Source organism: Saccostrea cucullata, unplaced genomic scaffold, assembly GCF_032062105.1.
Source record: "Saccostrea cucullata isolate Sc308-1 unplaced genomic scaffold, CSIRO_AGI_Scuc_v1 ctg1890, whole genome shotgun sequence".
Taxonomy (NCBI): domain Eukaryota; kingdom Metazoa; phylum Mollusca; class Bivalvia; order Ostreida; family Ostreidae; genus Saccostrea; species Saccostrea cuccullata.
This window is the reverse complement of record NW_026939062.1, coordinates 63,889-87,248: the sequence shown is the minus strand read 5'-3', so window position 1 is coordinate 87,248 and position 23,360 is coordinate 63,889. Positions and strand designations below refer to the sequence as shown.

The window sequence follows — 23,360 nt, the reverse complement described above, 5'->3', positions numbered from 1 at the left end:
TAGTAAAAGTCACAAAATTTAGGTCAACATACTAATTATTGCACTCACAATAAATAAAAATGTAGTTTAATTTTAGCTGCAGATCTGTAGCGTTATGGTTTTATATATTTGTCTTTGACCATAACGCTACAGATCCCGTAGTGCAAAAAAGGTGCAATTTACGGCGCAATATTTTTTGCGCTCTTTTGGGGAGAATTTCTCCACTTTCCAGCATCGTTCAATCAACTACCTTTCAACCCCTAATTCTAGACACATTATTTAATTAATCTGTATATTTTATCCATCTCCCAACCCTTTATAGTCGTCTCTACAAGTGATAAACTCGCTTGATTAAAATTATTTGTTAGATTACTGAAAATTCATATACAGCGAGTTTATTGCCCGTAGAGACAACTATAAATGGATGGGAGGTGGATCAACTATACATATTGGCTACAGAATCTGTCTAGAATTAGAACGTGAAAGGTAGTTGATTGACCAAAGCTAGGAAGTGGAGAAATTCTCCCCAAAAGAGCGCAAAAAATATTGCGCCGTAAATTGCACCTTTTTTGCACTACGGGATCTGTAGCGTTATGGTCAAAGACAAATATATAAAACCATAACGCTACAGATCTGCAGCTATTTAATTTATGCCTCAAATTTAATTTTTTTTTCAGTGAAAAAGATATGTCCGAAACTGACAGAGATTTCTCCAGGTCCTTGACAGTTAATGACAGGGGCAAAAACCTGAATTTGGCCCCCGTGCGGGATTCTTCACCACTACAGTTTTCCGCACACCATGGGAAGTCTCTAAATAAAAATGACCTGCGTTTCAACCAATACCTAAATCTAGTAATACCAAAGACAGCACTCACCAAAACTAATATTCAGCTAAATCTAGATAATCCAAAAGAAATGTGGACCCCCAGATTTGAGTCCAAGAGAAATCCAACGAAAAATTCCCACAGGAGATCAGAAAGTGTAGATTCACTAAAACGGTCATCGAAACACGCAGATGTGAGTTCCAGACGATCTTCTGGTGCAAACAGAGCAAGTCAACTGAGACTAGAGCGTGCAGCGACGAGTGCCGATGGTACCCGATTAAAAAGTGATTCGGGATGCCTCATACCACCGCCACCACCCTTGCCACAGAGCCCGTCTATTTTAACAAAACGCAAAACACAAAGTCAGAAAACGAAATGTGTGAACCAGATCCGCGCCATGTTATCTGATCTTGAGGATTGCAAAGGGAAGTTGGATCGCACCTGTAGACGACTCGAAAATATAAAACATTCTGATTCAAAGGTTGATCGGGTCCTTCCAGCTACTAAGACTTTCGGGATAGAGGGCCAGACATGCAGAACGGAGGATCAGTTAAGCATCATTCACCGGCTTAGAAAAGAAAAGGAACGAACGTTAAGAGTGTCAGCTGTCAATTAACGCATCTTTGTAAAATTAATATACAGAAGCTAAAAACATTTTTCAAGATCAATTTGGGTACAGGTGTTTAATTAATTTTTTTTTTCATTCCTTTGTAATTTTATACACTATGTGTATATTAAAAACTTCATCAAATTAATAAAATTATTACTGTATGTTCAGCTTTTTCATTGAAAAAAAATCTTTAAGAAAGAGCATTTCACTTGACTCTGTCATTGGTTCACAAAGAGATGGCTTGACTGATATGAAGCTGTAGATATTACATCAAATTATTATAACATGTAAAAAGATGCTGAATGAAAATACTATGATTGAAAAACTTTCTCTCTTACACGTGTATACTAAATAATGGTAGAAGAAATTTTTTTCGAAAATCCCTATAATTACTACAAATATGAGTGTTGTCTAGGAAAAACACGTTCACATCAATATCAGCAACTATGCTTAAATGGGATTATTAAATGTGGTGATTTTTCTAAATTGCTGAGTATTTCTATGTTTACTATTTATTGTGTGATAAAACATACAAAAAGAAGATGAATTCAGTTTAGGAAAAAGATTCTAGTCCACTTGAGTTGCCTGTCTCCACGCCACTTGTTAAGCCTAGACCCGTGCTGATCAGTTTGTCGTCACATTTCTTGCTCTAGCAAAAGTCTTTACCATCAGATACTATATAGTAATCATTCTCCCATATTTGAACTTCGTTCACCATATATAATCCGCCACTCTATTTTTATTTGAAAAGTTTTTAAGGACAGATGAAACAAACAAACTTTTATCATAAAAATTGAAACTAATAACCTGAGTCATGTTTCATTGAGTAAAACGAACAATTCAGTTTAATCGTGTAGTGTTTAATTTTAATTCACAGTTTCACAAAAATGGAATAATGTGAAAATATTTGCATAGATTAATAAGGATGGCTACAGAGAGTTAGAATTTTGAACATCATAGAAGGTTTACAATTTCTTAATATTATGGAAATATATGAGTTGCATCATCTGCAACAAAAATAGGTCCAAAAATATAAACCAATCCAGGTATCTAATTTTGTTTGTATCATCTAATCCTTAAAAATAAAAACTTTAGTAAAATTGTCATTGTTTGATTACAAGCTGTCCTTTTACCAGAAATCTCACCGAGAAAAACCTCTGCCAGCAATAGGTCATATTTTGACTTCTTCCTTTCATGGATCTCATCGTATCTTTCTTCCCGGGGAACTGTCAGCTCTATGATTATGATATTCTTTGTACTTGATGATCACAGTACCATATCAGGTCTGAGATAGGTTGACATTACCTCTGGAAATGACAGTTTCTGACCTAAATATACAGCCAGCTTGGTTAAGTATTCCGGGGGTCTTTTCTTCTTTCTTCTTCGCTGTTTCACCTTCTTTTTATACAAAGGAAATCTGTGTATGTTTGCTTTTATTTTTTCGCTCTTTCTCTATATTGCCTACTATCTCTTTTAGAACTTGATTATAACGCCAAGTATATCTTCCCTGTGATAATGCCACCGGCTGACAGGAGGATAGAATGTGCTGTAGGGTTCCTCTTTTTCCACAAAGGGGGGTCTCCGGTGTTTCTATGAGACCCCTCTGTGTAGATTGGCTGGTGTTGGTAACAGATCGCACACTGAGCATAGTATGTAGTTTTTTAAAAACCTTGCGGAATTCCCATGCTAAGTAATTGAGTCCTGTTATTTAAGGGTGTATAGATACAGATTTGAAGATACTATTTTCTCAAATTTTCTGTACAATATTACGACTTATATATTGCAATTGCATTTCACAAGGAAATATAATAAAAATGTAATTTCTTCTCGAAGTCATTGAAACTTCGAATTTCTCATCGGGTTTGATTGACACGTCCTTGCACTTTCACAAATTTTAATTTTATTCTTAATACTCAAGAAAAGTAGAATTTTGTTGTAAATTAATAAAAATATCAAAACTATAATCTAGAAAATTAAGAGTTAAAATGTTCGAAAGGAAAACACTCTCAGAGTATATTGTCAGTGTGTGCTCAGTGGTGTGTGCAGACTTTAACAATTGAACACACCCAGTGAATCGTAAACATTAACAATAACAGAGCTCGTGCCCTGTTTACAGTTTCACGTGTGTATTCAATTTGTTAAACCCTGTACAGAACACTGAGTACGGACTGACGATACTAGTGAGGGAGTTTTACTTTCATGTGTATTTAGAAAAGGTAGTCTAGATATTCATGGTCATGGAGAAGTATAAGAGACAGTTTGAGTAGGGCTTTAATAAAATATATATTGAAAAGGGGGAAAACTAGAATGTTGCTAAAACATTTTGATTTCGTTTGGAACATCACCCAGTTTTTGTTACCCTATGGTGTACATCTATCAGAAGAAGAAATCTCAATATTTCTGAAGGCAATTCAGGAAACTCTTGAGTACTTACCCCAAATCTGGGATATATGCATTCAAACAAATCTTTGTAAGATATCTAGAAATAATATGGATATATGGGGTCTTGCAGTATTGGTCGAGGAGCAGTAGACTTCTTAAAATTTATGCGAAACTTAAACTTTGTTATTAAGCTAGACTGTATTGATGTATTTAAAGTAGTTTTTATAGCATCCTTACTAGGCTGCAGCTAGCAGCTAAATGTATTATGATATTTACTTTGAACAAAAAATGCATATTTGATACCTTTTACATATATTTGAACAAATTTTTGAATTAAAATATGTTTGAAGCATTGGCATGTCAAATGTTCCGATATTTTATCTTATTCTTTTACAATGTACAAACTGTAATCAACTTATTAATTATCTGAATATTTTTTATTTGTATTTTTATATTTTTCATTTCATAACCTTTTCAGTTGTTTTCAATTTTCGATTTGTTTTTAAAAATTCTTGATTTAAATTGTTTAATTTCTAATTACTATGTGTTTTTTCCATTTGTGTTGTATCCGAAGGAATTTTTTTGTTGGTAGCTCTGGACATCATTATGTAAAATTATTTAAAAGCAGCCTTGATGCATAACAGGTTTATTTAAGGAATAACTGTCTTATTTTTCGATTTCATGAAGGCGTTTATGCATAAAATTATCACGCCAATCGATTGATCATCTTCATGAAATTGAAAAGTCTGACAGTTATTCCTTATATTTACATGCTTTGATTCCGCCAATCCACGTGCTCCAAGCCCTGCTTCTGTCTAGCTGTTTGTCCGCCCTGCACGTGTTTTTTTTTTTTTGGAACCGCGCCAATACATTGATGGAGAAATAAAGTACATTTACATTTGGTAACTTTATCTCGGACAAAGACATTGGAAATGTAAATATTACAGTGTAGTTTCAGTTTATTATCAGGAGAGAGGGAGTTAAGGTATTGCTTTTGTTTTCGAGTTTCGAGTATCAAAGAAAGAGAGACAACTCCACAGAAACCTTGAAATGTTCGTGGTTCCACAAACATTGCATTCTGAGACAAGAAACACATTTACAGTAAAATATTATAATATATAACATATAATATATAACATTTTTCCGAGAGTATAGCCTTACAGCAAACATACACCCGAATGAAAGATTGGTTGACATCATTCCACGGCAAATTTATGAACGGACATAAAAATTACAATGCTGACAAAAACTGGAAAACAGAATTTAACAAAAGAAATGTACATACAAGTAATGATACAAACAGAAGATGAAGTCTTAAATGACGTATACATTTATTATTTTCACAAAAACAATTCAAAACACATGCTTAAAACAAGTCACTGTATCTGACACAAAAATGTGCAATATCTAAATTTTATAAAATAGTGTCTACATCTTCACTGTCCTTCACCTTTTCTTGTAAATGAATTTAAACAATTTCATTAAGTTTGGACTATCTAGAAATACAAACAATGATATTTCCAACACGATGAATATTATACCTGCATAACCAATCACCTTAGAACTGGGGCGATAATCATCCGCACAAGACAGAGTTCTTAGATAAGCTGAGGTTTTCTTTTTATTAATGGTTAATTCTTTTTTAATGTCCATCAGTTGTTGTTCTATTGATTTCGTAGAATTTGCTCTGCATGGGCAAGTACAAACATCTGGATTGTTGGTTGTTGTCATCGTAATAGCTGAAAAAAAAAATGAACAACATCTAAACTATTGTCATCAGAATTTCACTTGATAATCCAACATGAAAAATTTCAAACCCTGTTTTATAACGACTGAAGTGCAAACATTTAAGGCCCTGCAACTACCGGGTATATATGTCAGCATTTTGCAAAAAATGCTATGTTCGTTATAGTAAATCTTGATTTAGATGCTGATTTCCCCTTTTATTGCTTTAAGGTAAAGCACTGGCAAATTCCAGGATTAAAAAATAAATATACCAAAAAAGAAAGAAATAAAGAAAAGATTTTTGAAAACAGGCACCCCACTAAATAGGATTTTCGAGTTTTAAACGACCCAGTTCCACTTTTAAAACTGTTACTATGGGCCTGAGCGTTCAAATGCTAATTAAGATCAGACACTTCCTCAATATTATATTTTTTCCCAAGCATTTGCCATTAAAGTTCCCTAAAAAAATTAAAATACATATCCAGGCATTTTTGCAAAATACCAGATTTTTTTTTAATTATAAAATCATTTTGAAAATTACTAACATTGTCAATATTACATTTTTTGTATGAGTGTGTCTTTATCTACTTAATTATTTTTTTTAAATAAAGTTTTAAGAATTACAAGATGATGATATTTATGATGAATTTACATGTTGTGTATTACGAAGATATACATTTACAGTTATGCATACTGTAACAACTGTAATAATATCTGTTTTGTACCTCTTTTTTATGTAAAAAAAAGTTATTCAAATTATTATTACAAGTGTAATTTCTCAAGTGATTTCCGATTGTCAAAGAAAAAATCAAAAGGTTAAAAAAAATTAAAATTGGCTATTTAAGTAATTTTCAAAAGGATTGTAAGGGAACACCATCTTCTTGTATTTTGCACATATGTCTGGTAAGGTACCTCAATCCTCTGTTAGAAAACAATATAAAAGTTACTTTAATGACAAATCTTGCGAAAATCATTGGGTAACGTGTCATTTATCCTTAAAGGACGATACATACATGTAGGTATCATGCATATTTAAAAAAAATCAAAGGAAATAGCATTAAAAGACAAACAAATATCCAGCACACTTTTAACTGTTTAGTGGTATTCACAAACATGCAACACACAACATGGAATTTGACTTCCTGGGAGGATATCCATTCTGGCATTCGTGCAATACTTTGTATCAGGAAAAAATGCATTCTTTATCTTCATAAGTTTGTAGCTAATGAAATGAAATTGGATAATAGTCCTCAGTTTAACGTTTACGTGGTTAAACGAATATAAAACTTCAAAAACGATAACATTCATACAGCTTTCAAAAGTGCGTCTGTGCTTATAGAATATAAAGTTGTCTCCCTTTGAACAGTGCTGGACTGAACAGTGGAGCAAAAACTATCAACTGTATAAATGTAACAAATATTGACATATTATGCTTAAAACATTTAATCATGATAAAAAACTGAATAAAACATTTTTTTAATTAAAGTTTGTCTAGATATTAAGCTGACAAGTCATTATTGTAAGAAAGCCTGACTTTACTTATGAACGTTGCTAACTTCTTTGTTTATGTTCCTTTAAGTTCCCCTGCCAAACGAATGAGCTTGTTTTTTGTTAGAAGCAGGCAAAAAAAAAAAACATCATATAGAAGTGAAACATGTCATTTATTAAAGTAAATGACAAAAGAAGTAAAACACAGTTTACAAAAGAAAGGAGGTAAGAAAAAAAGGGGGTAAGAAAAGGGGGACTCAAATAGAGTATTACACATCTTAGGCAAAGTATTGCACGATTTGACCCCCAGCACCATAATGTCTTTGTAACTTGATGTACATAGGAAAAAGGGGGGTAAACCAGACTAGAATACGAATTCAAACCCTGTGATCTTTCATAAGGTACAGTATTCATCACAAGCGCTTGACGTTTTTAAGCTTTCTTTTCATAAATAAAAATATCCCATATAAAACATCAAGCGCCTGTGGTATTCATGTATTTCAAGTCGACCCTTATAAACATTATAAGATTCAAAAACATATACAAAATGTCTTAAACTGCTGTCTGCCATAAAAAGGGGTAAAACAAAATAACAGCCACAATCCAATCAGAGATTGTATCCACCCACATTTTTTAATTAAACTCTGTCTAGATATTAATCTGACAAGTCATTATTATAAGATGGCCTGACTTTACTTATGAACGTTGCTAACTTTTTTATTTATTCATTTATTTATTTATCTAAGTTTAAAGTGATATCTGTAAATCCTAATAACAAATTTAAAAACTCAATTTCTTGCTTTATTTATTCATAGTTCTTGGCAATTTGGTTGATATTTGTTAAACATGACTTCTGTCGGCACATTAAAATACACCAAACACTGTACTGTAAAACTACTGAAAAGTTCATTCATACAGCTCAAAAACACGTTAAACATAACGTGCATTTCTTAATTTGGAAAGAAATTAATTAAATATGCATATTGGTACTTTGAATTAAACTTAAAATTAAATTACTCGTTTTATATGTATGGTGAAAGTAAATTGTTTATTTCTATTATTTTTCCGATTCTTTGAAATCCTTTTATTATTTATATTATATCACACACTTCGGTCCCAACTATTCTTTTGATAAAATCATATTGACATTTCTTTGACGTCAAGCTTTTCATCTGATGAACTTTCCTGTATAAGAACCGTTAATTTTTAATGTGATACTATCAGACTTTGACAAAATTAACCCAATCATCATCATAAATTTCAATCTGGACGTTTTACCTCAAAGAAAGACGAATAGTCCAGCAAGTATAATGACGTCATATTAGTTTTATATTCACAGAATTTTAACCCGCAATGCACCTATAATTCTCATTCGGCAGGAATCTGGGCGTATTTTGAAGGCGAAAATTTGATTGAACTGCCACATAAAATTTTAACATTCTTTTGACCTAGCAGCTAGGTTCCTGCAAAATGGGAAGAGGAAATATTTCCCAATGTGTATTTTGATTTGCTTAACAATCCCTTGAAATATGACTAGATGAGTCATTCTGATAAAAAAAAACGATAAAAATTCTATTTTAAAGGAGAGGAAAGGAATATTCTTTTCCCCCCCACTGATGCTTTCATAGCTGTAGATCTTAGCTCAAGGGTCTGAAAAAAATATTGGGATGGACGACCAAATAAAGAGCTACATTATAGAAATGGAAGCTTAACTGTACAGCGAAAAATGAAACAAGAAACATTTTAAAACATGTATTGATGGGACAACCTTCAGAACTACAATGCCCACCCGTTAAAATATTCATAGGTATATTTATTGCACACAAAAAAGTCCTTTTTCAGATTTATTGTTCATTATACAAAAAAATATTTAATGACCATGTGTTCCCAGCATATCCTTTTACTACTTCCAAAACAAAACTCTATATGTACAATTCAAGTCTAAGGCGCGTTGGACCGAATTTTCTTAAATGGCAGTATACATTGGCGAAATTTTCGATGGTCCAGAAAGATAGTGAAAGAATATGTTGGAAACAAGGTTTTTAATATTTTGAGATGGAAGCTTGAATAAAAGGAGGAAGAAAATCGAGAATCAATTTTTGTGGGCAATAAAAATACACTTTTTCAATGTATGGCATAGTAGCTGACTGCCCTCTGGTCTTCCGTCCCAATTTTTTTCAAAACAGCGAGCTACAGATGTGCAGCTTACGTGCATTTAATTTTCATAGTCAGTAGGATAACTTACGAACTGAATTTGTACTCTGCATGGTGAAATCCCCTGGAGTGGACGATATCAATGGTATATTGACCATACAGGAGGTATCAGGAATTAGGGCTACCGAATTATCGACCAGAATCGTATTATTTACTTCATCTGAAAAATCAAATATACATGACAAGATTATCAGAAAAGCGAAACATCAATTTGTACTTTTCAAAAAATAATTACAGGCAAGCAACTCTAACATATTAACGAGTACAACCTACGTGATAAATAATATTGAAACAAAAGGCATCATTATGTATTTCGTCTTGGTTCATTATCATTTTATATATATATATATATATATATATATATATATATATATATATATATATATATATATATATATATATATATTAAAACTTACGTGTAAAACATGTCTTAAGGTACATATCAATGTCGTTATTTGAAAAGCTGGATTTGGAGCATGCCTCTGGATCAACAGAAAGAAACATCCAACAGTCGTCCCCGGTAAATCCCTGGTAGAACCCGACACCCCAGCATTCCTCACCTATTAAAAGACGGGGAACTAATCAAGAGTATTCATCAAAAAAGCTATATACAGTAATATGCAACAGTCAGGTAGTTTTCGTCTGCTTGTTCCCCCCCCCTTTTGAGAATTCTACATATAAGAATTTTCATTTTGAGAATTCTTGATATGCCACAACTTGCAGCAATGCCAGTGGAAGGCTGCAAATTATACATACATGTATACTCGGTACTCAGTGTGATTGAGCAGTAAATCTTTTTCATGCCAGAAAGTTCAAAGTAGCCAGTTTTCAAACATTCTTTTTTTAAGATCATCTGAAAGACGACTATTGACTGATGTAATAATTTCATGTTGCACGCAAGTATGTTTGTTTGTAAACGAAATGTGCATATTAACAACGAAAAATTAAGAAATATCCGAATTGAAGAAGCTTGGGTATTTTTAACTATTTATTTAAGTGAGATGGGTGGGGTAACAAAAACTATAATTCATAACGATGAAACAGAATGGTTTTTTTCGTTCATCATGTCTCCACTGGCAATTTAGTGTAACACAACTTCTTATGTGTAGAGAACTAAAGATACTTCTTTAAATAATTAACCTGATTGTCTCGCGAAAGGCTCACTATCGTATGGCCATAGTTACTCAGACCTCGAGTATTATTTGCTGAACACCATAACTATCTGCAGGCATTTGAATCTAGGGTAAATTGGGGTAAGTTGTACCACTTTTGCTGACGTATGGCTTTTAATCCCCAATTGCAAAACTTGACTGTTTTCAAATATACTAGTTTAAAAAAATTGAGTAAACAATTTTCATTAATTTCAATTTTTCTGCTTGACTCAATAATTCCGTAAATTATTGTGCAGGGCGATGTTGCTGTGTTCAAACTTAAACGGTGGTCGAAATTACCCCGACTTACCCTACTTGAAATGAAAACAATTGGGAGTTTTTTCCTTAATAGAAAGCATTAGGACCGCATGGAATTCCTACAAATATTTTAATAATGACCTGCTTACATATACCGATTTGATAAAAATTTTAAGAAATAAAATTGGCTCACCTTCAGATTGAATTGGAATATTACGACAGGCATTTAAACAATCGTAAAGGCTGTACTCTCCCGTTTGTTTCAAAGATCCACTACAACCGGTTCTTGGATAGTATCGGTCAAAATCACAAAGTCCTGTAAAGTAAGAAAGTTTTATATGATTACAAAACACGACATAAAACGATACCTCTATCGTATCCTCCAAAAAAAAAAAAACCTGAGGCTTGCTTAGGAAGGAAATATTACATTTATATTGTAATACCCAACAATGAGAGATATCATTTTAATACATGAAAGCATACTAAATATAATAAAAATATAACAAAAAGGTTATCGTTATGATTTTCACATTTTATTGTTTTCAAAATTTTTTAAATTGGAAATATACCGTGTAAGTGGAAATATTTTAGCGAGGCGCAAATTTAGCGATTTGTACTTAAATACTTATCATTTTCTGGGTTGGATTGGGGCAACTTATTGTGCAAAAAATGTTTGTGGAAGGTGATTTTAATCTATAGAAATTTCACTCTTTTCAGTAAAACTAAAAGAAGACATATTTTAACATTAGATCTAATGTCCACAGGAATTTTTACATTTTCTTTTAATATTTTTCATCCTTTTTATTGCAAAACTCATCGTCTCAGTGACTTGTCCAATTTTATTCATATTTAATGGTTTTTTGCCGAACAGGAATTGTAATTAGAAGCATATGTGTTCCAAACGTTCACGTTTTGACATTTGCCTTTTTGTTATTTTGTACATGTACAGACAAACGTTAAGAGCACTAAGTGTGCACTGTCATTGCAAAATGTACATGTCAATGTACATTTTAGATGTACAAATTTCAATAGCAGTCGGTATATGTACAGACTGATATCGGCCATCGTAGTATTAGGCTCTTTTTTCGTAAAAAGTGAAAATAGAATAGTTGATCTCAATTATTATCATTTTGACTGAATCGCGTGTTAACCTAGCAGGACCATTACTGATTAGAGATTATTTTGTATAATGATTTAAAAAAGCATCCTATATAATCATATAGATAATATCTACAATGTATTTCCTTCCTCAAAAGAAGATTATAAACAACAGCGCAGTAGGAAATGACCGCTTAATCGCTTAAGATACTGGGGGCCTGAATAATGTTACATTATATCCCGCTTTTAATTCGATCCACAACGAAATTGTTTTTCTTCCTTCAAAATACTTAGCATTCCTACCTAAATTTACTTCGCATATAAAGCTTAATTTCACATCGCATCTCTCAGTCTTCCATTGTCCTGTTGACGGATTAATTGAAAAGCATTTATTGTCGTCTGCTACTGAACTTGGTGTCGTGGCGTATTTGTGATAGGTTACATTGTTGCAGTCGATCCATTTTACCTTTGATCCGTCTGACGAATCTATTTCATGTAATCCCGTCCATACATTTCCGGGGCTATAGAACGATACAGAAAATAATAACAGTTAAATCGTCTTTTTTCTTTATGTTTCAAAGAAATATCTGAATAAGAGAAGTAATATCGAATGATTTAATTTATTGAAAAAGTTGGTGACGCCTAAAAACTGTATGCACACAAAGCTCAATCGCTTTAACATGATTTTATATGAAACTCGGTTAATTGGAGAAGAATTAGAAAAACTCTACTGTGATAGAGGTACAAAGTGTGGTTGTGAAAAATTGATATCTCCATATCTTTTGGCAAAGGTTAAAGCTTCTCAAATACAAGTCAAACTCCAAGGTCAAAGGATGAAAAATGTTGTTACCCAAAGGAAGAATGTACGAGTATCTATGAAAAATGAAAGCCAATACACTAACCATTAAGCAGTAGTTAAATGATCTACAAGACGTGTGGTGGTGTCCTGTTAGTATGCCAGTAATAAGCTTTCAGAATTTCATTTTCACTCAGGCAATCAAGAAGACGCTTTTCACTTTTATTATTAACAATGTCCCTATAGGATTCCTCATGCAATTTTACGTCGAAGCCATCTCACTTTAAGCAGATAGTTTGGATTGTTCTTTAAACGAGTAATAAGGATTCTGATTTCTCCGTTTCCATTACCTGCGAGTCAAGTGGGGGTCGAAAAATGATTTGTTCAAATTCTAATTTGGGCTGACTTTTTTCTTTTCTCACTCTAAATTGACAACGGATTTCCCCGTTATTTCCCAATCATGACAAGGTACACACAGCTGGTGTGACCGGTCGGTAGGTGATGCCCACTCCTCCATGGCACCTGATCCCATCTCTGGTGTTGCGGAGGTCTGTTTTTGCTCTGCTCCTATTTTGTATTGTTTTATAGAATTTTGATCTTGAATACTGTTCGTTATCTCCATATAATTATTTGCAAATAAAAAAAATATTATTTTTTTTAAATATAGTAAAAAAATATAAAAGAATACTTCATAACAGTCTTTAATTTCAGACTGTGAATGAATTGATTTTTGGATTGATTGATTGGTTGATCGATTGATTTCCTTATGTTTAACGTTGGGTCAACAATATTTCAGAGATATTTCGGCTGAAAATATAGCTTTAATGACCGGTACTAGTATTTGAAAGGTACATATATTATAGGGGTGTGTGAACTATTTTAATAATACTTTAAAAAGTCTTAATAATTTATTTAACAATCGTAGCCTTACAATAATACATTTTCATCTTAAATTTAATTTAAACTTACACAGATTGAACCCACTCGTTTTGAAGATATTTTTCAACGAAGTATTGTTTCGTCGGAGAAGAGATTGTAACTAAGGATGAACCACTTTGTTCACAGATTGTCTTTGCATCATTCCAAGACTTAGCATTCGTATAGATTGTGAGCTTTTCTTTAGTGGTTGTGAAAAATCCTGCAAAGATATTCAAATATAAAATGAATATAAAACGAAATGTTAGCATTGTGTACTTTGAATAAACAATGAAAACGATACTTAATTATGGGTAATTTTTTCAAGCAATCATTCCTGCAATAACAATTTTATTATTGCAACAAAAAGACATCAATGACTATGCCATACTCAGAATCATGCATATGAAAATAAAGAAAGCAATTTCATCAACTTAAAATATTGTATAGCCCAGAATCTGCATCGATAAATAATGTAAAATCCATCAACATCACTTCTATAACTACAGAAGATGAAAAGATGCACTACATAAAAAATATCGATATTGCATTAAAAAGCTTCTCGCAAACTATCAATATTTTTAAAATATTTTTATAAGGTTTATGGGTAAATGATGTCTATGCAATGTATTTTTTAAAACACCCTATATCAGTTTTCAAAAAACACTGTAGCAAGAAATCCCTCGAACGATTAAAATTTTACTGATTATCAATATAAAGAGAAATTAGTGCATAATCTAAATTTTAAAGTCCTTTATGTTAATCCTTCGAATCATAATACCTGTTTATTTACAATGACTGCATTGAATTTATATAACAATACAGAATTACTAGGATACAAGCAATGAACAATTATCTTTTATTTGATCGTTGGAATCATCTTATTCAAATACACCAACCTGAATGAAGAGTTTCCAAAATAACGTACAAAAGTAGAAAAGCTGTCGTAGAGGTCATATCTCTGCAAGCAAAATAATGAAGAAAAAACATTGAAATATCTATAGCAAATATTAGTTACAAAAAACGATCTTTTATACTTGAGATATATATATATATATATATATATATATATATATATATATATATATATATATATATATATATATATATATATATATATATATATATATATAGTTTTGTGCCATGTGGATTGTGGGTTATTTTGCGTCTTTTTCACTCACGTTGTGGGTACCTTGGATGGTTTATGGGTCATTATATATTGACCCACAAACCATGTGCCTAAAATTTTGTTTATGACAATAAAATAGTAACTATATTCATATTTTACAAAAAAAAAATTTTTGACCCATAATTATACAATCAAAAAATGACCCACAATGCAATCTTATATATACGAAATCTTACCACTGAGTGCATTGGCAGGATTTCGCGCGTGACCCACAATATTTTATATACTTTCTCAAAAGTATTTGAGGGATAAGGGAAAACGGCTAGATTTTATAGCCTAATTGCAGTAAATCATTCTTAAATTTTAACAATTTTTTATTTATATGTATGAGCTTTTATTTTTAATGTCCTACATTGTATAAATCTACAAGAAAAAAAGGCTATTTTATTTTAAACTTTTTGTCGTATGATAGTTGTGTTCTTCCTAAAGTTTGTATATCTAAATATAAATTCTTATAAAAATGTGAAAAAAAAGCTTCAATTACTAATTTTTTGAAAGAAAAACGACTAAAATGTTGCTATAAAGATCGCGCGTTAAGAAGTGAATCGCGATGTTTCAATAATAAAAAATATACGTTAGGTTGAAATCTCAGAAAATCATTTACAACATTAGGTTTATTCAGAAAAAAAAAAATATCACACATTAAGATTTAAGGGAAGTGTAATCAAATCAACAATTATTGAACATTTAATAGATGAAAAAGTTCATGTATATACTCAGTATCCGACGGTGTTCTATATTATTCAATGTATTGACCCAGAATAGTTGCTTGTATTTGGATCCCGCAATTTCTATATCTTTGGGGACGTCAACATTACGCTACATTGCGAAAAATTTCAATTCATTTACGCTACATTTCTTTGAAATTAAATTTCGAGTGATCAATACCGCTATATTTTATCATTAGACAAGACACAAGACTTTATTCTCATGAACTGTACAAAACAGTATAGAGAGGATATTACATTAAATATTTACAATGAACAATTAAGTATGCGTGAGACAAAGAAAAAGAAAAAAAAAACATTGAAAAAAAAAATGACAATAAGACTATTGCCGATTAAAACTCATTACAGATACATATCGAATCAGCCAGCAATGGAACAGAATTATACTTGTATACTGACCCACAACTCGCTTCTGTACATTGATCCCGCAACATTATATATACAACTAATTAATGACCTACAATTATATCATACATACATATATAAATCTTAAATAATATTAAGTTAATTTAAAAAATACATCATTTATGACAGAAAATGGAAAATGACTCTTACCAAATGAAAGTTGGATTATAAGAAGTATATGATTGCTTTTACGTACGTGTAAAGAGTAAACACACTTTCTGTTGCATCTGACCAAATATTTGTTTTATAAGACATAAACACATCGCTTCTTGATCATGCATAAATAAGAAAAAAAATGTCGTACTCGGTCTTCTTTTGTTTATGCTTAGACAGATATACGTTGCTTAAATTTAAGTCAATGGGACTGGGTTCCAGGGTTGTGTAATTTTTGTATTGTGTGATTAAATTCACTAATTCTATTGAAAATCTGAAATCACTGAAATCCATAGTTTTTTTTAATAATCATATTTCCAAGAAAGGGTGACACTTGACCTCATGAATACCAGGGAGTGTCTCTGTCCACACTATACATGGGTGTTGCAGCCGTGGTGCTAGAGAGGGCTTATCCCCTCCCCAAACCCCAGCCCACGTCTGAAAAGATAAACATAAAAAAGGGATTGAGAATTGTGGCTTACCTTTTTTGGTTTAACCCCCCCCCCCCCCAATTTTAATTTGCTTCCGACGCCAAGATGCTAATGATTTTATTCACTGTATACACTTTTCCTACCAGAGTCGGTGAGATTTAATTTCCGAAATGATTGGATAATTCTCGTCCATTACCTGCCTTTTGTCGAAATATAAGCTTTATAAAACACGTAGTAAATCAAATAGTCCTGGATGTACCCTGCACTGAAATGGAAAGCAACGGAAGCAAATTAAAATGTGTCCATAAAATTGAAGAGGACACCTGTAATTGCCTAGAAAGAATAAAAGCCACGCCAAACCTGTTCTTTTTTACTTTTCTGCAATTTCGGAACATCTTTTTTCCGTCAATGTGGTGATTTTTAATTTTCTTATAATGTGTACAACTGCACATATAAACAGAGAAAGAGAAACACAATTAACAAAAATATCCTGTGTGACGCAGTGGTTAGAACGTATGTTCTACAGCAGCGAAATAAAGAGTTGATGATTATGTCGACATCAGGAAAATTATGAATTTCTAGTATATTGACGAAAAAACTGCATGTAAACGACGTCCCTGAGTGGGAATACCCCCTCTCCCCTTCTCCAAATCGTCTTAGTATAATGACCAATTTATTTCCGACTCGGAATTAAATATCACACACAGTTTAAAGTCAATTAACCATAGAAACGTCGGTATATTTAGGTTCAAAATCGATGAAAATTTTAATTTTAACGTGAATAACAAATATCAAATAAATCTACACCGAATCTACACCGAATTTTTTTTTAAGCTCAGATATTCGATGTATGGCTTTATCAAAAGGACATGTAATCATAGCCTATCCTACCTATATTTCGGTGATTGATATCATGTTCCGTTTTTGTAAAAATTTATAATCAAAGATTGTCTCTAAACAATATAATTTTCAAAATACTTAGAGGAAAAGAAGATAATCTTTTAAACAAACAGGGTGGTACGCTTCGAAGGAGGATTTCAACGTGAATACAACGTCAGCAATAAAATTAATGCAAGACTCAGATCAGGGAAATGTTGTTTTACAAGCCTATAACATATACATCAACACCGGTCAAAATTATTTTTCTGTCCTAATTTTGAGTTTTTTTTTATTTAAAACTGTTTTCCTTTTACTGGCACCGGGACCCAATCATGAGATTATGATTTTACGTTGTGCTACACATCCAAGGAGTTCATATTAGCTATTTCTGGATTTAAACAAAGTGACAGTGAAAGGAAAATAGGTAAATAAACGCTAACCATTCCTCAGGTATACCTGTGGACCATGATAATATAGTCTGTCCCTGGTGTCCCACCGTACCAACTTGACAATTTCTTTTACATATCAAAATCCATTTTACATCTAAGTGTACCTGGACTTTTAAAAATTCAAACTATATCAAACTAAACTTTTAAATAGATTGTTCTTTTTTCCAACATTATTCCTTGATAGGAACCCTCCATTTTCATTAGTATATATACATGCATATGTAGATTGAAAAGGCAACGAATTCAATCTCTTTGGAGATAAGCCTCATCTTCTCGGGCCTTTCCGATTAGCGGAAAAACAACTTGGAATGTATAACTTAAATAATAATTGAAAAACCTCTTATACTAGTATGTGGATTATGGAGTTTAACTTTGATATTACCTAAAATATACTAGAAGGGCTTTTAAGTCCGTATATTCATTCTCTCCGACGGGTATATTCTGTTTTTGAATAAACTGGAAAGATGAAATTTTTTTTAGCATCCGGTTATGTTAATACATTTGAGGTACTCAAAGATAGCACACTAGCCTGATCACCTGGCTCATCCTTGCCAAGGAGTACAGGGACAGGGAACCAGCCGACTCGCACACTAACCTCAGACGTCAAAGGGGTTCTACCACAGGAGTCTGAAGTTTTTATTATAAAAAAAAAAAAATCCGGAAAAATTTTTTCCTACCCTTAACTAAAAAAACCCCAGGATGGCAACGTGTTTTGGGGGGACCCACCTAAACAAATAGATAAACTAATTCAGTATCCAGAGTGTTTGTGCTATTTATTCAAGTTCTCTCTGCTTGACGACTACGGGCTGTTCATGGTCTTTTTTCCAGTTTGACAGCTTCCTGGACTTGCCACTAAACCGGAAGTGAACTTTTGAATATATGACGTAATTGAAGAAAAGAACAAAAAAAATGCATGTAAAACTTCATGTCCAATTTTATGTTACCATACGTGATCAATAAACAAAATAATGTTTTATAAGGGCGCTTAGTCTAACTGTTTGGCTCTTTGTCGACATGGCTTTTCAGTGATTTAAATTTGGCAAAAACTGAATTATCTGTCCTTGGTACACATCGTCGTACAAGTAAGAAAAACAATAAATAACTTTTTAAAGTTCTCTTAAATATATTTAAAATAACTAAATAAAATTACCTTGAACAATTATTTATTTTATTTCATTTGAACAAGTTTTTATAAACCAAGAGATTCTCTTCCGGTTTAGTGGCATGGAGTCCAGTACAAAGTGGAAAAGGGGCTAGGACGGCCCGTATATCAAGCAGATTGAATTTTTCACATCAAATAAATAACAAAAAAGCTCCGGAAACTTTTTAGTCCGAGATTTTTCTAAGCCCAGATCTATTTGTTTAGGTGGGTCCCCCCAAAACACGTTGCCACCTGGGGTTTTTTTAGCAGGAAAATTTTTTTCCGGATTTTTTTTTTTTTTTTGACGATAAAGACTTCAGACTCCTGTGGGTGTTTTTAGTTAAGGGTAGGAAAATTTTTTTCCGGATTTTTTTTTTTTTTTTGACGATAAAGACTTCAGACTCCTGTGGTTCTACCATCTTGCTGATTCAGTCATGTGATCATATTTGAATTTCATTCAAATGTTTAACTTCTGAAGTCCGAGTTACTTTGAATTTTGGTACGCACAACACTAAGTTTTTGCTTTCAAAGACTATTAACAAATGGTTGTAATTAAAAGCATTTTTTACATCAAAGAATTAGACAAATTAAAAAACATTTTTGATGAACTTTATGCATAGCGAAAAATAAAATGAGTAACTAGGCAGTTTCCGGCGGAGAAAAATATATCGACCTGGGGCTCGTAACATAAAGGTTGCTAAGTTTTTGACTTAAGTAGGGTGGTAAGTACGGTTTAGGTATAATCTTATGACCTATTCCTCCACCTATCACACCCGAGGTTTGAGTGGACGAAGCGGAGTCAGCCGAGGATTGTCGATGTTTTTCCGACCTCTGACGGAAAGAGCCGAGATGACGCGATTACTCTCCGATCAGCGGATCGTTCAACAACATTGAAATAAATGTTGGGTGGATTCTGATTTGTAGATTCTTGTCCATACCTTAAAGAATGTAAATTAAATATTACGCAAAATTTGCAAAGGAGGGGATAATCAACTGAATACGAAGCGACTCTATTTTGCATAAAATTTTAACAACTGCTGCTTTTAATACATTTGAGGTGTTTTTTTCCGAGCTATACAAAGACAACAGATGGACTAATGGGCACTTATGAAAATCGTAATATTCACACGTACGAATAGGAGACTTGTTCGAAAAATTCGTGGACGATGTCGATCTTCATTAAACTCCTTTCAAGAAATTTAAAATAAGCTCAACATCTTGACTTTGTACAAATATCTGTTTTGTTGATTTGTGAAGTTTACTTCCGTGGGCGTCGACGGAAGCAGTTATCTAACTTACTACCGCTCTTTTGCGGGGGAGTCGAGAAAAGTCTACATTTCTGGGGCAAATGACATTGTTTATAGTAGTGACAATCCAATGATTCGAACAATTTAATGCCGACATCACGATGTTTTGCCAGATATTGAACTTCAAATAGGAGATCGTCAAATAAGGAAAGTTTAGAATATTTTATCTGATTAAAAATGTGACGATTTTCAATGAAAATTTAACGAGAAGAGTCCGCTTAATTAAAAATATCGTTAAAAATGTGACAATTTAGAATTGGCTCCTCTCAAAAATATATTAGACTGGTTCAACGTTTGTTTAGCGAGGTATTCTACCAGGATTTTTTACTTATCTGTCCTTATAAATGCTACAATGATTGATCTTGCATTGTATTTAATAGCACATTGTCCCCACCCAACAGACGATTCCTACCTCCTTCTCGAAAGAGTTCCGCTAAGTTAAGTAATCGCGATATCAAGTATTGAAAGTGGGTGGGGTGGGTCGGGGTGGGGGTGGGGGGCTAACCGAAAGGGGGGGCTTAACCAACAAAAAAAGATAAATCCTAATTTTCAATGCCTAATATATAATAGTTCTTTTTGTAAAAAAGGGGGGGGGTTAATCCTCCCTAACCCCCCCCCCCCCCCCTGTTTCGACTCTTATGCGTTCCGATTTAATAAAAATCTATTTATTTCATTTTAAGATTAACATGTTTTGTGACCAGGGGCAAATATTTTAATTCCTTTAACATTTTAAGAGTATATGCTGGATTTTTCCCGAGAATAAGATAAAGATTCTTTGCATCGTTATCTGCTGCTCTGTGACGTTCTACAACATCATCTTTTTTTGCCGTTTTCAATGAAGAACTACATGTTCCTCTTTCTAAAATGGATTTATTTTCAACGAAGCAAAATATCGAGGCATAACTTGGAATATGAATCAATGTAACACTTCTCAATTTAAAAGTCTAGGATTTTTTTTCGATTTTGCTCCATTTAGGAATTTTGACCTGCGCCACGAACCGATTTTTGCAGTTTTTATATCTGGATATGTTTTAAATAAATAGTGATACTTTTAAAAAGATTAATAAAAATCATTGGAATTTTTGTTAAAATATTTCTACCAAATTTGGATAAAATATGAAAACGGAAAAGATATGACAGAAATCCACGAACTTTCATGTGATCGACTCGATCACACGCAAAGTTAACATTTCTTTTTATCTTAATAAAAGCAACTTTTTCTAAATACCATATAGGTATTGTGTATTTATTTAATTTGCAGTTTTAAGTTTAAGCTCGGAAACTTAATTAGTGAAAAAAAAACTAATTGTAGCTTTGTAAATTGTATGAAGTATATAAGAAATGTATAATATATTCGCCAATTTAAACATAGAATATCTATGATACAAATAACTTAAATATGGAGAATGAAGTGTTTGGTGGGAAGGTGCTGATTCATTAATTTTTGACCTTGTATATGAAGTTCACATTCACTGCGATATGTAAATATTAACCATCCCTTTATTCCGAGTTCACTAATCAAGATGTGTAGATCATAAGACTGAAATTTTGTCCCCCACTTTTACTGAAATTGGGGAATATTACTTTCGGTCCGTCCGTCTGTATAGCTGTCTAGCTGTTTTTCTATCTGTCTGTAAAACTTTCTTTTTTGCGCGATATCTCGAGAAGCTTTTTTTTTACAATGAAATTTACATAACAACTTCCCCTGGTGTAATCATAAGAATCCTTTAAATTTTGAGGTTAAAAGTTCATAAAGGTCAAGGTCGCAAAATCATAAATTCTGTCTATTTTACAATTTTCGTTTGGGCCCGATATCTTGAGAAGAAGTTAGGCTTTTCCTGTAAAATTTTATGCCACAACTCACTAAAGTTATTGCCTAAGAAATACCCCTTTTGATTTTGGGGTCAAAAGGGTAAAGTTGTAATTGAATATTTTCTGTGTGTTTATAAAACTTTAATTTCCGGGCCATATCTCAGGTAGCTTTTAAAATTTTTGCAATCTTTTCTTATATCTTAACTCCCCATGGCCCCGCCCATCCTCCGTCGTTAAAGTGTCCCCCCTCTGCACCCCCATATACCCCCACCCACCCACCCCCGCCATCATCACATTAGCTTGTGCTGATTCAGTCTTTACCATAACAGCATTTATTCAACATCAATAAAACATTAGCTTAACTGTACAAATCTTAAACTCTTTAATACAATTCAATGAAAAGGGAGAACAAAATCAAAATTCAACATACAAATGATACAGTCAATTTATTCTATCACTTTACATGGTCAATTTGGTGTCACATATACCGGTATATTGTGTTGAAGAGTTTATTTATTACGTTTGTGTGTGTGTGTGAGAGAGAGAGAAGAGAGAGAGAGCGAGAGAGGGGGAGGGAGGGATTATAACACAAACTTACACATAAGGATTGACAAAGTGTAAGGCAGATAGATAAGTAAACAAGCTGTAATTATCCAGCATAACTCGCAATTATGTAGGGAAAAAAGTTTGGTCAGAACATTTGTCCAGGATTTATTTTTTATCACTTCAGTCCTTTGGCTGGTTTCGAATTTTGACCAGTTCCGAATAATTATTAATTTAAGAGCTGATAATGAATACATTAAAAGGTGTAAAAAATAAACTTATAACTATGGTAAGAAGGCATACTTATTAGTGCTTGAATTATGCGAAGTTTTGATTTTTTCCCGTCAAAATTTGGAACTGACCAAACAACTGTAAATCGCAGATGCCTGAAATTTTAGCACATTATTTGTTGAGGCATGCCATATGGTGATATTCATTTTTGTTCACTACAGATTCAGCTTCCTGTTAATCCGTGCGTCTGTCCGTGTCAAACATATCAATAATTTTTGTCGCAGTTTTCTCAGCAACTTCTTATTACAGATGCTTGAAATGTTAGCACATACTTTGTTGAGGCATGCCATACGGTGAATTTCTTTAATATAATCAACTTTCTATTGATGCATCTACCTGTATTAACTGAACTTAATAGTATATTAATATGATAGTGTATCCATATGTAAATATATAATTATATATTTACATCAGAGCGGGGATATATCAAGTGAGCATTGGATCACAGACTTATTGTTGATGTTTGGGTTAACATTTTTTGCTCGACTGGTCACATTTTGTCTGTCATCCTTCTAGAAATTTTTCACATTTTCAGCTTCTTCTTCTTATATCAATCAAACTTGCCACAAATCATCAGTGGATTAAGGGCATC

At 32.7% G+C, this 23,360-nt stretch overlaps 2 protein-coding genes across 2 annotated transcripts; one reads left to right on the top strand and one right to left on the bottom strand.

Moving 5' to 3' along the window:
- The first annotated feature begins 403 nt into the window (after positions 1 to 403).
- On the top strand, positions 404 to 1,479 carry LOC134252172 (uncharacterized). Its single transcript, XM_062734609.1, has 2 exons — positions 404 to 465; positions 657 to 1,479. The coding sequence occupies exons 1-2, from the start codon at positions 404 to 406 to the stop codon at positions 1,417 to 1,419; spliced, it is 825 nt and encodes a 274-aa protein (XP_062590593.1). The 3' UTR covers positions 1,420 to 1,479.
- A 3,683-nt stretch (positions 1,480 to 5,162) lies between these two features.
- On the bottom strand, positions 5,163 to 12,133 carry LOC134252179 (uncharacterized). Its single transcript, XM_062734613.1, has 5 exons — positions 12,033 to 12,133; positions 10,825 to 10,947; positions 9,639 to 9,782; positions 9,254 to 9,382; positions 5,163 to 5,534 (listed from the first exon to the last, which is right to left on the bottom strand). Exons 3-5 carry the CDS (start codon positions 9,724 to 9,726, stop codon positions 5,242 to 5,244), a joined length of 510 nt encoding a protein of 169 aa, XP_062590597.1. The 5' UTR covers positions 9,727 to 9,782; positions 10,825 to 10,947; positions 12,033 to 12,133; the 3' UTR covers positions 5,163 to 5,241.
- Positions 12,134 to 23,360: the final 11,227 nt, after the last annotated feature.

What these genes read in the sequence shown, in the direction of transcription:
- LOC134252179 (XM_062734613.1), bottom strand. Translation starts at nt 9,726, where the DNA reads ATGTTTCTTTCTGTTGATCCAGAGGCATGCTCCAAATCCAGCTTTTCA. An exon ending in CCTTAAGACATGTTTTACAC is followed by an intron (nt 9,383 to 9,638) that starts GTAAGTTTTAAT and finishes TTGATTTTTCAG; the next exon opens with ATGAAGTAAATAATACGATT. An exon ending in GCAGAGTACAAATTCAGTTC is followed by an intron (nt 5,535 to 9,253) that starts GTAAGTTATCCT and finishes TTTTTTTTTCAG; the next exon opens with CTATTACGATGACAACAACC.
- LOC134252172 (XM_062734609.1), top strand. Translation starts at nt 404, where the DNA reads ATGGGAGGTGGATCAACTATACATATTGGCTACAGAATCTGTCTAGAA. An exon ending in CTAGAATTAGAACGTGAAAG is followed by an intron (nt 466 to 656) that starts GTAGTTGATTGA and finishes TTTTTTTTTCAG; the next exon opens with TGAAAAAGATATGTCCGAAA.